The sequence below is a fragment of the Labeo rohita genome, chromosome 10 (assembly GCF_022985175.1).
Source record: "Labeo rohita strain BAU-BD-2019 chromosome 10, IGBB_LRoh.1.0, whole genome shotgun sequence".
In the NCBI taxonomy this organism is placed as follows: Eukaryota; Metazoa; Chordata; class Actinopteri; order Cypriniformes; family Cyprinidae; genus Labeo; species Labeo rohita.
In genome coordinates, this window is record NC_066878.1 from 999616 (window position 1) to 1017604 (window position 17989).

The 17989-nt window shown below is 35.8% G+C and overlaps 2 protein-coding genes and 1 long non-coding RNA gene across 4 annotated transcripts in view; all 3 read left to right on the plus strand.

Annotated features, from left to right (window-relative positions):
- The first annotated feature begins 171 nt into the window (after positions 1 to 171).
- On the plus strand, positions 172 to 3129 carry LOC127171895 (uncharacterized). 2 transcript variants are annotated; one of them, XR_007828568.1, is made up of 5 exons: positions 172 to 734; positions 1566 to 1630; positions 2194 to 2244; positions 2359 to 2415; positions 2793 to 3129. It is a non-coding gene; the product is annotated as an uncharacterized LOC127171895 (long non-coding RNA). The 2 variants fall into 2 exon arrangements; XR_007828569.1 differs by having other exon boundaries at positions 172 to 730.
- A 586-nt stretch (positions 3130 to 3715) lies between these two features.
- npffr1l1 (neuropeptide FF receptor 1 like 1) lies at positions 3716 to 10070 on the plus strand. The gene is given in 4 exon segments (XM_051121639.1): positions 3716 to 3833; positions 5698 to 5797; positions 9475 to 10005; positions 10007 to 10070. Coding segments are annotated over 4 exon segments (813 nt in total).
- A 3551-nt stretch (positions 10071 to 13621) lies between these two features.
- The window catches only part of bmp1b (bone morphogenetic protein 1b), a 33152-nt gene continuing 28784 nt past the window's right edge, over positions 13622 to 17989 (plus strand). Inside the window, exon 1 of the mRNA XM_051121640.1 lies at positions 13622 to 14210. Within this exon, the coding sequence (XP_050977597.1) occupies positions 14075 to 14210 (136 nt within the window). The 5' untranslated portion in view covers positions 13622 to 14074. The remainder of the gene's footprint in view (positions 14211 to 17989) is intronic.

A 17989-nucleotide genomic window follows, 5' to 3' on the forward strand; every position in this document is an offset into this window, starting at 1 on the left:
CAGTTCTCTGGGGTTGCATGTATAATTGTTACTTTTAAGTTTTAGCTTCGTGTGGTTCAGTATATACACTGTTGTGAACCAGTTGTGAGAGGACGTCCACAAGGTGACGTCCTTTACACGTGCATTTATAGTCCATCACGACCCTGTATGAAATCAGTATGAAATATGCTAAAGCAATTGTGCTTACACCTTGATTATTACTGTAATAATTTATTTAAGTGCCCCAAGTAGTTTTAAGAGGCTGTGAATAGACGACCTCGTCTAGTCAAGCATTACCCATTAAAAATAAATAAATAAGTAAATAAATAAATAAAAACAGGAAATCGTAATGAAATACAAGTAATTTGTATTTACATCTTGTTTAATGAATATTCACAAAGTGCTGTGTGGTTAAGTGATTGCAAAGCCACTGAATTTTAGTCATAATTCTAACCGTTTTCCTTAAATTGCAATACGATTTTATTATTTTAAGTTTATGCATATACATATAAAACAAATATCTCCAGTCACCATTTGAAGTCTGAGTTGGGTGTAGATTGCCAAAACTGTGCTGCCAAGATGTTGTAACAAATCTCGCGATAGGATAGATTATCTCGCGATGGGATAGATTATCTCGCAATACAATACATTATCTCGCGAGAAAGCTTTAACACGTTTTTATCTTTCCATAACCACAAGGAGAGCGCGTTGTTGTGTTGCAAAGCTTTACGAATTATTAAAAAATCTACTGGTGGGTAAGTACATTTTGTAGTTTTTTTTATTAATGTGGTCGAGTTGTACTTGTTTGACACGAAGGAAAAGGAAGAAATAATGCGCACATTGTCAACTGAAACGTAGTGCCAAGGGTATGCAAAATGTTTGTATAGAATAACATAATGAAATGAAAGGACTTCCTAATCCACAATAACTTAAAAGTACCTAATAAATACATCGATTTTAAAGCTTTTTTTGTTTGTAATCTCCTTTATGGTCCTCTTATAAATATCTAATTCCTTAAGTGCCACAGAAAAAAAAAAGGTTTTCTAATTGCTGAATTTTGCAACGATTAGTAAGTAAATAAGTAAATTAATGAAGTGATTGATAATGTAAGCCTCATTTTTCGACGGCTGAGCCACATATTACATGTTCGTATAGTAAAAGAAAGTTACACACCACTTTGTCATTTATAAATCCAGAAACCTCCCACTGTAACCTCTTTGTATATTGACAGTGCCAGAAAACATGAGGTACCATTTCTGGGTATAATGTACATAATGAACAATTTACATCTATATTTTCAATAAATCTGTTTACAAATGCTTATCAGAGTAAAATTTGTGCAGTATCTTAATTGAAATTTATTTTATTTTGTTTGTAATGAGATATTTGTTAGGTAATACCCAAACTTTACTCCAACTAATATTTCAGATAAACTTAGGAGATAACACATTGTTTACTAATTTCTTTTAATTTTCATAGTGTGGTAATGTGTATATAACTTTAAGGGATTGCAAAGCTCTTTATAAACATCTTCAGAATTCCATAAAGTGGTCCTTTATTTCCATTGCTTTTATTTTTTCCAACAGTGGATGCACAACATGACACCATCAACGTCAACAACACTCGTGGACCCGTGGACACATGTTGAGGTGTAAGTGCTAATGTTTAAAAAAATTAATGATCCGAATGTGTACAACCACGAAGTTGCTTTTTTGCCATGTTACAGGGCAAGACAAACGCAGTCCTGTCAATTACAGAATAAATGTTAAAAGAACTCCATGTTGCCCTGAAATAACAGCTACAGCATCTAGAAAAATTTGAAGAATATGTTATGATTTTGAATGTCCAAGTGACACTTCTAAGATGTTGTAGTACTAATCAAAAGATTACATGGTTAATGACACTTTATTGACACTCCAAGGGTGCAATTCAGGTCTCGACTCCATTGTCATTGTAAGTAGTACATCAGACCTTAAGTAAACTTTCAGATGATCGTTCCCCTCGTCATTGTAGAGAAAACAAACACTGGACAGTAGAAACAGTTTTGGTAGGCAGTTTGCTCTGGCTCAGATTTGCTCTGTTAAAGTCTCTAACCACAATGTAAGATTAACATTAGAAGACATTTCAAAAGATTAACTTCTGTGAAATTTTTAAACACATTTTTATGTCTTTTGTGCTTCATTAATTTACATTAGAGTGCGATTTGTCTTGCAGGGTCACATAACGAACAGCCATCTGTCAGGCCATGTGCCACAACCGAACAAGGTATTGCAGTTTTTGTCATGTCATTCACATAAAGAGGATGTCCCTTTTTTTAAAAAAAATTTAACTGCGTTCAAATTCTTACTTTTCACACTTTTCTTTTTAATGTCTATATAGTATTGTCTCCAGTCCCAAATGCTTCATTGCCATCCCAGTCCCAGAGGACCCCCCAGTGTATGTGAGAACTTTGCTGTTGCATCTTATTTTATACACATTATACCTTAATACCAACACAGCCTAATGTATAAATACATACATTTCTCTGAATCAGAATTCATACAGTTAAAAATATAGAGGCTACAATGTCTGTCATTGCTCAACAAGAGCTAAAGTACAGCCAGCTAATTTGACAGTAACTAATGCAGTAAAATTGCACAGCAGCCTTATTACTTTACCTTCACTTATAGCCAACCCTGGTCCTCGAGAGCCACTGCCCTTAAATGTATTTGTATAACCTTAAAGGCATTTTCAAAATAAGTGCATGTCATTTAACTCAATTTTGCCATTTTGTTTCTTAAATATCTTAAAATATTCATGCTCTCTTCCCTCAGATGCTCTGAAGAGGTGGAGTCCAACTGCCACAGACTCCAAAATTGATGCATCAATGGCGGAACACCTAAAACACGCTCCAGGAAGAGCTGGGGGTGGTGGTTATAAGAAATAAGCTGTTTTGAGAGACATTTACATGTGTGTTTACATTAATCCAGTATTTTTGTTTTATACTTGTTTGATTTATAGCTGTTTAAAATTAATGCAAAACTGTTTAAATTAAAAAAATTGAGTACTGCCACAATAATAATGCTTCTGGAAGAGCAGGTGCTTGTGGAGCAACAAAATGATAGTAAACATTTTGGAATAATGATAAATAAATAAAAGATTATAAATATACATATGTGTTCACTTTTATCCGTTACCTTGGTTATGTTCTTGTTTGAATAATGGCTACTTAAAATTAATGTAAAGCTTTGAGAAAATTGGTGCATGCTTAGAATTAACTACATTATACTATTTCTATTTTCATGTTTAAATAGTAGCTGTTTAACAAATGGAAGACCTTGAAAAAAATGTAATATGCACAAAATATGTTGTAGTAAATTAGAACGGTCTAATTCTTGCTTAAGTCCACAAAATGTTTTATTGTTTGTAATGTACACGTGGTTAAAACTTTTTGTAGACGTTCAGGTCTGACTGGACCGATTTTGGACCATTTTTGAACTTGTAGTAAGTTAAGTTGTCTAAACATCAAGACATAACTGATTGCCTTTTCACGATGTTACAGAATGGGTGTGTGACTATTTTATATACAGGCTTATATACTAAAATTATATTAACACATTAAATTAACACATAGTATAGAGATACAGAAGACGACACATTTAGACGTCCAGGGACGCACAGAAAAAGACGTGCAGTTCACGTCCAAGTAACGTCAAAGACGTCGATTCAACTTTCATTGTGGAACTATTTTTCAACCATGACGGGACGTGTCGGAGGGACGTCTTTTCAACGGTCCTTACACGTCCAAATGTTTGCTGGGGATCTGCTGGTGGGCATCTGTGTGCCCACCACACTGATTGACAGCCTTATCTCAGGTCAGTGGGCTATCATCTTCATTACCCTAACTATCAATATCATGGACCCAGATTTCCAGGGTTCTCCGAAGCAGAAGTTCTCACAGTGAAGTAGTGTTGCACAATCCGTGTATCATTCGTCCATTCGTTTTTTGATTTAATATTGAAAGAAGAAACATGAGAAAACGGCTCCTTTCGTTTTTCCAGAAAAACGAAAAACAAGAATTCAGCTTGATTTTTTCGTTTTTCGTTCAGGGGTGGGAAAAATGAATAAACAGCTTCATTATTCGATTTCTACACGTGGGCGGAACGAAACGCCCCTTTTCTACTGATTGGTCAGCCGAAGATCAAACCATGATTTCATGATAAAACATGACTTACAGTCCAGAAAATACGGTAGGCTATAGCAAATTATTTTGCGCACCCCCTGGCACTTTAAAAAATAGCATTCAGAAGCCCTGTCTAGGCTCTGCCCCGGTATGGGCTGTGTCAAGCTATTCGTTAGTGTGGTTGTTTGATGATAAAAAGATTAAATGTAGTTGCAATAAATTCGTTAATTATCCGTTCAACTGCAGCAGCAGAGGGCTATTATTCTGCGCTAAACTGCGGAAGAACTGACGGGGGCGTGGTTTGATCTTCGGCTGACCAATCAGCAGAAAGGGGCGTTTCGTTCCGCCCACGTGTAGAAATCGAATATTCAAGATGTTTATTCATTTTTCCACCCCTGAACGAAAAACGAAAAATCAAGCTGAATTCTTGTTTTTCGTTTGTCTGGAAAAAACGAAAAAGGAGCCGTTTTCTCATGTTTCTACTTTCAATATTAAATCAAAAAACGAATGGACGAATGATACACGGATTTTTTTTGCACGATATACCGGTTTTAAAAAATATCACGATACCCTGTTTTTAAAAACTTAAAGAATGCATTTTAATAAGAGCCGTATTTATACGTGTCTGTGTTAGTGAATGTTACGCTGCAGGTGTTTTCAGCCTCTGCCGCCTCAGTATATGTGTACATGAACACTCTGAGAGTCACTTCATGAGCATTTTACCGTTTCTTTCGCGGAAAACTATGGTTATATAATATACAAACAGAAACCTAAAGGTCTTCACAACAACCCGTCAAAATAAAAGTTCGGTTCAACTTGACAGTCAGAAATATAATAATATATTACTTAATGTAAAGATAGTATTACTAGTAAAAAAATATATATATTATTAAAACAATGTTTAAGGAATATTTACCAGAGAAAGTGATTTCTATTAATTAGACATGCTTTTTGATAAATATTTTTTAATGTAACCAGTCTAGAAAAATTAAAATGGAATTTAGGATAAAACAGATTTCATAGGGCCCTCTTTATTTTATTTTATTTTATTTGTGTCTTTGTTTTATTGTAGTCCTTTAGTTTGTTACTTACATCTAGGTTCTTATTATTAATAACAAAGATAAAATAATAAAAAATGACTGCTAAACTAAATTGTCATTGTGAAATAAAATGACTGTATCATGAAATGATTTGGCTTTATCCTTTAAGCTAACTTACCAATATAGCAAAGATCTCTACATACCTGTAGGCTTGGTAGTTGTTCACCATAATCCTGTGTAGCGGCACTGGCATGTGATTATAATTATTTATCTTTTATTTATTTTTTAATGGGGGATGAAATCCTTTGTTTAAATAGATAAATAGATCAATTACTTTTCCTGTTGTTCCATGTTTTTCGTAGTATCGGTTCAGTAGTAGTATCGTGATATTTTAGTCAGGTATCGTATCGAAGTCATTTTGGTATCGTGACAACACTACAGTGAAGTAAACATCTACAGTAAACAGATTCCCATTTGATCTAAACGCAAATGATACAATCGTTGATTTCTCCACAGGCTGGCCTTTTAGTCAGATCACCTGCACCATGAGCAACCTGATCCAAGGCATGTCAGTTTCTGCTTCTGTATTCACCCTGGTTGCCATAGCAATGGACAGGTAATGATTGGTTATTATAATAATTGAATACTTCCCCATATATATAGTAGTATGGTAGTTTTCAGGGTTAAAAATCATGGAAGATCAGAGCATACAATTTTACATAATGGATGTACTCAGGGAATACAGAGCACTGCTAGTGGAAAATAGCCAACAACAAAAAGCATTGCTTGATCGCTTCGATCTTGCTGTGCTATTATATGCTAATTTACTTGCATAGAAAATGCTACATGTTTATGCACTGCAGTGCCAATTATCTGTAATTCCGTTACTTGATTGTTTGATGTGTTATTTGAGCATCCCAACCAGTGGTGTTACTTTATTGGTGTAAAGCGTAAATGGTGTTTAAAAAACAATTTTTTTTTGCAATTTCGCACTTTCGTTAAATTTGAGCTATTAATGTTTTAAAAGCAGCAACATCAGCATGAAGCGACTAAAACATCAGCAGAATATATGCAGACAATGGCATCTAAAACAAATTTAACTAGAGAAAAGTTTAGATTATAGGACTGCTGTTGATCTTTTGTCCCTGCTGATGTTTTGAAGATGGTAATGTCAAAGATCTGTGGTGATACACTGTATAAACATCTGATCGCATCAAAGCATTGAGCTGTGAATTTACTTTTTCATGCTCAAAGATTAGGGCTGTGAATGATTAATCGCGATTGATTACATACAAAATAAAAGTTTACGTTTGCCTAATATATGTGTGTGTACTGTGTGCAATTATTATGTATATATAAATACACACAAATTAATGTGTATATATATGAGAAATATGTTATTAATATACAAAATTATTTTATTTATAATATAAATTATATAAAAATTATAAATACATATGCTTGTAAATATTTCTTAAATATATACATGAATGTGTTTGTATTTATATATACATAATAATTATACACAGTACACACACATATATTAGGCAAACTCAAACTTTTATTTTGTATGCAATTAATCGCGATTAATCGTTCACAGCCCTACTCAAAGCTTAAGGGCCCAATGTACTGTCTCTCATTTTGACAGCTACATGTGTTTTGAATGTTACGCTGAATACTGAAAACCTCACAGATTTTCAATAGACAAGTAGGAGGCTGGGTGCCTTTGTTATGAATCTATCACTTGATATAAACTTACAATGACAGACAGAATGGTTTTTATATTCACTGAATTTATAGGCAAGGTCAGAAACAAAAAAAAAAAAAAAGCAGGAGCATCATATACCTGTTTCTCTGAGACAGCACGCTAGAATAAATGGACACATTCCTTACAACTGTGTAAGACAAGAATCTAAAGAAGTCAAACCTTTTGACTTAACAGCCTTTCTAGTGCCCACAATAATATTATAATATAATATAATATAATATAATATAATATAATATAATATAATATATTTATAATAATTATAATTATAATAATATTTATAACTTTTCAGTTTGTTCATGAATTAGTGAATAAAAGAATAACAATAAATGACACCCAATAAAATATTTAATATCTTGGCATAACTACAAAAATGTATATTCAATATAAAAATGCTCATGGTCTACAAGTTGGTATGAAATCTCTGCAACATACTTTAGTTAAAATTCCCCCATGGTCATGTAAAACAACACCCTTTTAACAGCTCTGTTCACAGCGACCCGTTTCAGTGCATGGCTCTTTAAATGATAATGAGCTACTGCTCACCCTGCCCCTCTCTTATGTTTTTTTGTGTATTTGGTGGCAGGTTACCATCAAAAATCCAACTAATCCACTGCATACTCAGTGGCTCTGATGTCGCAACACATTTTCACTTCAAACTCGTCACATACTGATGCTTGGTCAGGACCCCTTGACATCATTTTTTTCAATGTGCAGGGTCATTCATTGCTTTAAATCATAAACTTTTGGCATCAATAAGCTCATGCAAAAGGCATTGGGAATTTTATATGATGTTTGATAACAAAGTTTGGGAGGAGCATGATCAGATAATCAACTAATTTGGCACAGGTGCAACTCGTCTAGCTAATCATCCAAACTAGCACAAGTCATATATAAGCACACAGCTGACTTACCTCCATCATTCAACTGTTTTTCGGCATCCCCCCTCCACCCCAACTCCTCACTCTTAATCTATCCTCATCCTATACTTGGGATGGGGGGAGTTCTCTGGGTTTGGGCCATATTCCGGGCTCGGAGCCCTCCCCCAGGACAGCACGCCAAAATATGCTTACTGTTTACTCAACCAGATTAGATGTGAGGGTGAACTTGTGAAATCATGATTCAATTACATATTGGGTAATAATTTTGCCATTATTGCACAGATGTTGGGGTGTTTTCTTTTTCAATGTAAACAGTCAAAACAATTATTTTTACATTACACTGTTTACACATTTATGAGCATGTAAACAACCCCTGCCCCTAAACCTAACAATCTGTCAACATAAAACACAGGATATAAGAGGCAGATACAACTACAGTCACAATTTATTTAGAAAGTATTAATATCCTAAGACTTCTGAGGGAAAATGATTGATTTCTGAAAGGAATAGATGCAATCACCGTCTCTATGCGCGGTACAGCTCATCCTGTGTGCACTGCAGTCTGTGCACAACCTTAAAAACTGCCGCCAGAAGAAGCGATATGTCAGCTTTGTGAAATGCCATTGGCTCTTGTGTGTCTCGTGACCAACTGCATCATGCTAATAGGGCTGTGCAAGAGTGGCATTTACTACACAGAGCCGTACATATCTGATTTTGAACTCGATATTGTGTAGCTTGTCAGTGAACTACAGCTCTGTGTAGAAAATGCCACTATATCTGACAGCACATGATGAAGATTTACTAATAATCACAGAATCGGCATTACTGACGAGATGCGCATAATAATCTCATCCGATTTTTTGCACAGCCCTAATGCTGAATAAATTCAGGAGAATCTTTTTTGAATGTGATATGTGCGGAAGCGAGATGATTTTTTTAAAGTGATTAAAACCTTATGATGGTCAGTTTTTGCTAAATACCTGTCACCGTACTTTTATTTGCCTGTTGCATGTTTTAAATTGTTAAGAAGTGGGTAGGTTTAGGGTAGGTGTGGGGTTAGGTGCTCCAAAATATCTAGGAAAGTAAAAATTAATATAAATAAAATAATATAATATAAAGTTAATATTAAATGACCCATTAAATGTGATGCATAATGCAAACAACTAGAAGCAATGGAGGACCCTGCACATCCCAAAGTGAACAAGGTACCCAGGGCATCAAAAAGTGACACCGGGGGTCCTGATCAAGCATCAATATGTGACAAGTTGAGAGTGAGCACATGGTGGATGTTGGGAGAAAATAAAAGCTCTTATGTTCACTTTTACATCCAACTACAAAACACCTGCAGTGCTTGCGTACAACTGGCTGAGGGCAGAAATATGCTGATATGGGACAGTCTGTCAGCAGTCATGGGCGGGGCCTGAACACTATGATGTCACACTGCTCAGGCCCCGCCCAAAAACTTTTAGTGCTTTAATTGAAACATATTTCAGTTAGTTGCCAAGTCAGCATTTCTAATTTTTGAGTATTTTCGAATATTTTTTTTTCTTATTTTTAAATTAATAAATGTTTTTAATCCTTTTATTCTCATTTAACAATAATTCATTTTGAATTGAGTATTTAAGCATTAAGCTTGTCTCTCAACAGGTTTATGGGAATTGTTTACCCTTCCCATCACCGCCTGAGACCTGTCACTGCACTTTTCACCATCATCTTCATTTGGCTTCTTGCTTTTGCCATAACCTTTCCTTCTGCTGCAACCCTGACCGTCATTCATCTCAATGACATGTACATGGTTTGGGACAACCAGATCTATCTATTATTCGTGTGTTTCGAGGACTGGCCCAAAGCAGGCATGCGGCGACTCTACACCTTGATCATCTTCGTCCAGGTGTACCTGGCCCCACTTGGTCTCATAAGAGTCATGTACAGCTGCATCGCTGCAAAACTCTCCAACAACCTACGTCAGAATCGAGTCTGATCCAGGAGGAGAATGAAAGTCATCAAGATGCTCATCATGGTTGCAATTCTCTTCATGGTCTCCTGGCTTCCGCTTTGGACTTTGATGCTCCTCACGGACTATCAGGATCTAGACCGCCAACAGATTGACTTCTTGAGCAGCTATCTTTTTCCTGCAGCTCACTGGCTGGCGTTCTTCAACAGTGGTGTTAATCCGATCCGGCTTCTTCAACGAGAACTTTCGAAGGGGCTTCCAGGCCAGCTCATTCTTTGATTTTGCTTGAAGTATTTCAGGGCCTTCAACCAAATTCAGCATCCAAGAATAGATGGTCTCATTTAGTGGTTTAGTTGAGATTTTACCATTGGACACTGGCTTTCTGTATTTAAATTCGTTACTACATCCATGGAGGATTAAATAAAATCCACAGAGCCTAAAACTTTTCATGCAAGGGCTTGCGCAGTGACTTTTGAGAATTTGCTTGAAGGGTCCAGGGCTGAAGTGCCAAAATAAAAAAAAATAAAAAAACAGAGAACAGGATATTTCACACATGTCTGGGAATTAATAAAATCAAAAGAGCAAGAGTGATCAAAATGTTGTGCTTATGCATCAAATTATACTGTACTTATTAAAAAGAATGTTGTAAATACAATACACATCAGGCCACGGGTGCCTTGAGTATATCTGTAGCAAATATTTATTCAATATATTTATTATTTATTTAACTTTCAGTCTTGTATTTATTTATTATTTTATATATGTGTCTCTTAATTAACTTTTCATTCTCAAATAGAATGTCTTATTAACTAACTGTTGCATATTTCTATTTTGTCAGTAAAGATCTACACAGATGGAAACATTTTGCGGTGTTAACTGTGTTTTCTGGCTAGTAAATGTATGAAGTGTAAAGACAACAATGGAAACAGAAGGGAAGCAAACTTTAGATTACATGATTATGTGTGGATATGTGGGAGGTAATATTGTGCTCATTACTTTAGACTGTGACAGAAGTGACTTGTTAAAGGCAAATGCACAAAAAGAAATGTGTTTGCATATGTGTTATAATTTTGTGTGTGGTGACGCCATTCTTATATGAACATGATTATTATAAGTGTAAGTTCAGATCAGTTCTTGCTGCCCTTGTTTAATATTCACTTCATCAAGTGTTTTTACCTCTGAAAGCACCAGATGTTATTTCACAGTTGTTTTCATGAATAATGCACACTTAATACAAGTTCATAGCTGAAGAAAAATATTACCTGTCTGGAAAATAAAGTAAGTAAAGTTTCATGTGTGGAATGTGATCCCTAGGGTGTTTATCATAGCCAAGTTTATTTATTTATTTATTTATTCATTTATTTATTGTAAATGTATAAAAGTATCATCTTCATTGCTTTTATTTTTTTTAAATAAATTCACACATGCTCTGTTAATTGTAATAGTGTGATAATTTTGATTTGTAAAACAAGCGTCAATTTGTTGTGACAAGCCTAGATCTGTGAGATTTTACAAAAATGTCTTTTAAAACAACATTTTAAACCCATTATTTGTTGTTTTTGTACCTTGTTATTGCTGATGTTATACTGTAAGTTAAATTGGGCTGTTATTCTATTAAAAAACATCCTATTAAAAAGTGACTTTACATTTATTTAAGCATGTTTTTTTGTTTGTTTGGTTTTGTTTCAATTCTTAAAGTGCATTTAGCAACATTATGTGTAAAGATTTGAAATTAGGCTTGGAAAGATGTAGCACACTCTAAATTCCTATTATTTTTTGAGTCACTCTCTGCCACCTTCTGAGACTGAAGCTTTAACATACACAGGATAGAGCAATGGAATGACCGGCAACTTCTTGAAGTCATAACATCTGTCAAGACATTTAGAGAAAGCTATTACAAATAGAATATGGAGCTGAATGTTTTGGTTATAGGTAATGTCTTTCCAAAAACAGTGCTTGAATCACACACACACACACACACACACACACACACACACACACTATTCCTGATTTTTTTTAGTAACACTTAAAGATCTGGTTTTGGTTAAAACACAAAATTAGGTCTACACTGTAAGAAAAAAAAGAAAGAGAAAAGAAAAGCAAAAATTACCAGTACATTTTCTTTAAATTTGCAGTCATTTCCTTTAATATTAAAATACTATATTAACACAGTACATTGGGTTTACAACTATGGATTTTTATTATACTGATATTCATTCACTGGCCGTACCAACTCTTACGAAAAAAATAATGTACATTATGCAAATTTTTTAGAGTTTTTTTTTTTCATCAAATTTAACAATCCACAACCTTAAAATTATTCACATGTCGCGAGCACTTCTGATTGGCTAAAAGCGGGCCGCTGCCTTAAATCGTCTTTTGCCGTTTACAGAAACACATGCAAAACATTCACAGTCTGGGAGCGTTTATGATTTATGTTTTGCAAATAAAAGTTTAGTATTGAGAAAAAAAAAATGCTTTTTTGCAAGTAAAAAAAATAATTGCAAAAGAAAAGTTAACCCCTGAGAGAAAAAATAAAGTTTAGCAAAGTAAAACTTCAGCAGCATTGACTTTGCAACACATATTTCCCTTTGCGCCGCTCCTTTAAATCCGCGTTTCAGTCATCCGTGCCTCTGCGGCGCAAGCCTTCCTTTGCGCTTCATTTTTCTATGCGCCTCGCTTTGTGTCACTGATTTGACGTGGGGGAGGGGTCAAGAGGTTGGGGTGTGTACAAGGGACGAAGGCGCGTCCCTCTCGTTACGTGCGAAATTATTATTAATAATTATTATTAATATACTTTATTATCATGAAAATACCTGAGGAGGTTTTAGGAATATTGATAAAATGATGTCCATATGCATTTCCTATAACTAACGTTATGTGTGTTATTGTCTTCCTCTACTGCGCTTATTTTGAGTTTTCGCACGAGAGCGACCTCTAGCTTTCGGGTGCAACAGTATTTTACCTATTTCACCCACAAGCTGTTCATAAATCATGCACAATATAATGTCTGTTAATCGTGACAGCCTTATTTGGGCCGGTCTGAAGTATCTGTTATTAATAATATAGGAGTCTAATAATAATAAGAAGAAAGCGATCAATAATACATACCTGAGATCCGGGGCTCGCGCTGATGACGTAACGAGAGGGACGCGCCTTCGTCCCTTGTACACACCCCAACCTCTTGACCCCTCCCCCACGTCAAATCAGTGACACAAAGCGAGGCGCATAGAAAAATGAAGCGCAAAGGAAGGCTTGCGCCGCAGAGGCACGGATGACTGAAACGCGGATTTAAAGGAGCGGCGCAAAGGGAAATATGTGTTGCAAAGTCAATGCTGCTGAAGTTTTACTTTGCTAAACTTTATTTTTTCTCTCAGGGGTTAACTTTTCTTTTGCAATTATTTTTTTTTACTTGCAAAAAAGCATTTTTTTTCTCAATACTCTATTTTTATTTGCAAAACATATTTTTTTGTTTGCAAAACATTGTTTTATTTTGCAGATATATATGGCCCTGTTTTGACTCCATACTATTGCTGATGGCTTTAAAAAAAAGCGCGGGCCGCTCCCAGTGTTGCTAAGTCCTTGGTTTTCCCGCGGAATTGGGCTACTTTTCGTAACGTGTTATTTAGCCGATGGAATTCGAATTTTACCATGGGAACCCGCTAAACATCCCGCTAAACAAAATGTATTTTAAACTGGAGACCCCCATCCCCCACCCCCACTGGGCAGTGAGCGGGGTTTATTATGAAAACCTGGCAACCCTGACCGCTCTTCTGATTCTTTTCGCTGTTTACAGAGTGTAGGGCTGTCATTGAGACAGGTGTGATTTCTCAGGACACATTTGACATTTGTCAGCTAGTAGGGATATTTTCTGATTGGTATTCCAAAGGAATACATGATATTCCTACTATATGTGCAATAAAATTACTATAATTTGTTAAAATAGCGTCAGATTGTTTTTGGACAACAGCGTTCGGCTGCTGCTCTGGAATGAAACGCAGGCGCCTGCGCGTTCGCATTCTCCCACACAGATGGGCTCAGGACGCTTTGAGTCCGCTGACCTCCAATCTGTGATGTTTGTAAGCTTGATGCTGGCACGAGGCCCGGGTATGTGAGCGAATCACTGGACTAGAATAAAGACATTGAAGAGAGCAAAGCCTCGCTTCTCTAAACCCGCCTTCCCGGGAGCTCCCATTTTCCCAAGTCCTTCCAAACTCCCACCGCAGCCTGCAGCTCTCCGCCGGCTCCAGGTCCACATCCACATCCGCACTCGCATTCGCACTCATTCCCGTCATGAAATCCCTGTGGACATGTTTACTTATGTTAAATCTTCGGCTTTTATTAACAATCGCATTGAGAGTGGATTCAAACTATCACACAGGTCCACGAAACAGTGATGAAGTTGACTACAAGGACCCATGCAAAGCTGGTAATATGTGATACACTTTCTAACTTTCTTTAGAAGTTAAGTGTTTAGTTTTGTCTTGTTGACGATGTTGTTTTGTTTTTGTTTAATGTGGTATTGTTTTATTTTGTTTGGTTAAAAGTTTCGCTTTATGTTTCGTCTCATTAAAGTTGTTTAAGTTTGTGATGTTTTGCATTATTTTGGTTAAAGTTTTGTTTGGTTAAAGTTTGTGTTATTTTGTTTTATGTTTGGTTTTGGTTAACATTTTGTTTTAATGTTTTGTTTAATCTTACGCTGTTTTGGGTTATTTTGTTGTGCTGTGTTGTTTGTGTTGCTTTGTTTTGTTTAGCTGTGTACTGCATGACAGCATGAGATCTGGGACAAGTGAATGGGATCCTGGTGATTCGGCACCTCCCCCATCCCAACTCAGAAATCAGCATCCTCAGGCAGAGTGCATAGAACTAACATGTTACCTAATTTACAGCACTTTATGTACTTTACGAAAGCTTGAAGCCTAACCATTTTGATGATCTGGAGAAGCAACTATTTAGAGGGCAAATTTTTATTATATCAGCGGAATGGACAGCCAATTAAATATCGTCTAGAGTAAATTTAATATTTTGGTCAAACAGCATTTTGCAAATAAAAACAAAAAGTTTGAATGCTTTCACAAGAAAAATAAACCTAAACACTAATTATTATTTTCTTTATTTCTTGAGTGGAAATTCATGATTACATCTGAACTATTAGCTATTTAATTCAGCACATTGTCAACCCACTTGGAGGCAACGTTACTGAGCCAGTGACCAAGCATATGTGATTTCCACCTGCTGACAAACTCATTCATTTATCCACCTTTTTCTTCCCATAAGAGTGGGCATGGCCATTTGTGAATTTTTATGGGTCTGGCTTCGGGTCTCATCCGCATCCATTTATTTTTAGCTGTACAAAACAGCTTGTTTGGCAGCTTAATACTGCAGATTGGTGTGTTTTACCGTTTACCGCACATTGTTATTCTTCTCATTATTTCTCTATAGCGGCTAATGAACCTGAAGTCTCACCCATAGGCTTACTTCCATGTTACAGAATAAGGTGGATAATATTAATGCATTAATGCATGTTGAAAGTTCACCAGGTCACCAGTCAAAGCACAGAAGTACAATAATTACATTTGTTTCTGACAGGGCCACCCATCGTTTCAGATGATTGTTCATTATCCTCACAGCATGAAGTGGACTTCAGGCCACTGAAACCTGTTAGGAATTTGGTTTGGTCCAGCCAGTATTAAACTGAGGCAGTTAATTTGATGCTAACAAAGAGAAGTACTGAATTGGGAAATTGGAAGAGGAACGACTACTGTGTTGTTGCTGCTGCTGAAGTTGATTTAGTGGTAATGACTAGATTCAGAGAGACAAAGAGAACAGCAGATTTTTAATCTGAAGTCCCTTATTTGCATCCCTTTCAGAAAGGAAATTGTTTGGATTGAGAAGGTGAGGGAGTAAAAGTTTAGATGTCTTTAAAGATTTACAGTGTGAGCTCAATAAAAGTGAACCCTCCCTAGATTACATTACAAACTGAATTAGCACTTTCAATAGGATAATAAATCTTCTGTTGATTTAAATTAGTGCCGTTAAATGATTAATCGGGATGAATCGCATTCAAAATAAAAGTTATTGATTATATAATATATGTGTGTGTGCTGTGAAGAAGCATTCCTGAAATTAAAAAGGTGCATAAAATATTTATAAATAGATCCCCAGTGTATTTGTGACCCTGGACCATAAAACCAGTCTTAGGTGGCACGGGTATATTTGTAGCAATACCCAAAAAGTATCGTAAGGGTCAAAATGATCAGATTCCAGATTTTCAAAAAGTATCTCAGCCAAATATGGCCATATCCTATCAAAAGCTTATTTATTCAGCTTTCAGATGATGTATGAATCTCAATTTCAAAAAATTGACACTTGTGACTGGTTTTGTGGTCCATGGTCACGTTTTACTTTTTTCACAGGTTAATGTAAGACATGGATTTTATATTAGACGGAGTGTAATGGATTGTAATCTAGGTGTAGGACCTTGTGTGGTCAGAGGTCATAAATAAGTTAATGCAACTTTATTGTGTCATTCTTGACAAAGAAGTTATAATGCGGATGTATTGCTACTTTTTATGTCAAATAATGAACTAAAAACCTATTCGTGTTTGTAAAAAAAATTTTCTCATTAGTCACGCTGATCTTTTATACAGCTATGAGGAACAAATTGTAGGAAGGCTCTGCCTGAGATCTTCTGTCAATACATCGACTGTCATCTCAATATGGGCGAAGCGTTGATGTAATTGTTGGCCCTGCACTTTCAGTTTTGAGCAGAACAGCAGTGACACATGGCCATTTATCTGTCAAGCTGTTTAGACTGCAGGTTAAATTTAATCTTTGATTGGGAACTGCATCACCTCGAAATTGGTGTGCTGTGACTTGTTTCTTTATTCTTTTGACACTTAGAGAACAGTGTGACTATAGGGCGTGGGCATATTTCTTTATAGCAGGGGTGGCAAACGGCAGTCCTGGAGAGCCGCAGCCCTGCAAAGTTTTGCTTCAACCCTAATTAAATGCACCTGAACAAGCTTATCAAGGTCTGAAGGGTTACTAGAAAGCTACAGGCAGGTGAGTTTTAATAAGGGTTGGAGCTGAACTCTGCAGGGCTGCGGCTCTCCAGGACCGGAGTTCGCCACCCCTGCTTTATAGCATGTTCATAGATTTGTCAGCTTTGGTTGAAAACCTCAAGGGAGGCGAACCATGCTCATGGGGTTTTGTGTTGTTGGGTTTGTTTAGCAAATGTTTCAGGCTTAATAAGATGTCCTGCCAGGCTACAAAAATAAGTGTTCCCTGCTGGTGCAGAGTACATAAAATTCTGCTGCTAGGTCACAAATCCCAGACATGTGAATGTTCACAGCCACTCAAGCATAGCAGTTATAATGTCTTCACAGAATATAAAGGATGAAAATAAGTACTAGAAACGAAAGACCCCATGATATAAAAAATGGATTTATTGCTATATTGCTTATTAGCTCTCTGAAAAGTTGAGAAGGTAACATAAACCTATAATGTAAAAAATAATATATTTTATATAAAAAAATAGGAGGTACATCCAAACAGGAAAGAAAATTATTTGGGGCTTTTGTTGCATAACTAACATGGTTATTGTGTTTCAGTTATTGATGGAACCATTTACATTTGATTTGCGTCTTCACCAGTAAATTGTATGAGAAAACTTTAAGCTTTTACTCACAGACAATGTTTTGCTCTTTAGATTTAGATTAATAGAGCTTTAACATTGTTAACATTGTTTTGTTTTTTTTTTTGTTTTTTTTGTAGTTGGAAAGGTTTGCACTTCTTCCATCACCCATGGAGAATGTTTTAATATACAAACAAATACAGTGGTTTGAAGATTGTGTCGACTTAAAGTTCGAAGCTCTAGTTAATATAAAGGATTATAAACCAAACTAACAAGACAATTAACATTTAAGTTGTAAGTTTATTGCAAAGGGGATTTTCTAGACAGGAGAGTTTCTAAATTCACAAACTTTGAGAAAGCACTTAATTTTTGGTCAAGGGACCATTCATGCAATTACTGTATGCTGTAAATCCCTGGAAAATGGAAAGCCTCTGCTGAAAGACCGCTAATAAATTCTTAGAAAAAGTAGCACAGAGAATAACCTTGTACATTTAATGCTGTAAAATGCATTCAAATCCCTTCACAGCCACAACACCTTTGTTATATTAATGGCTTCTGGCTGAACTGCATAG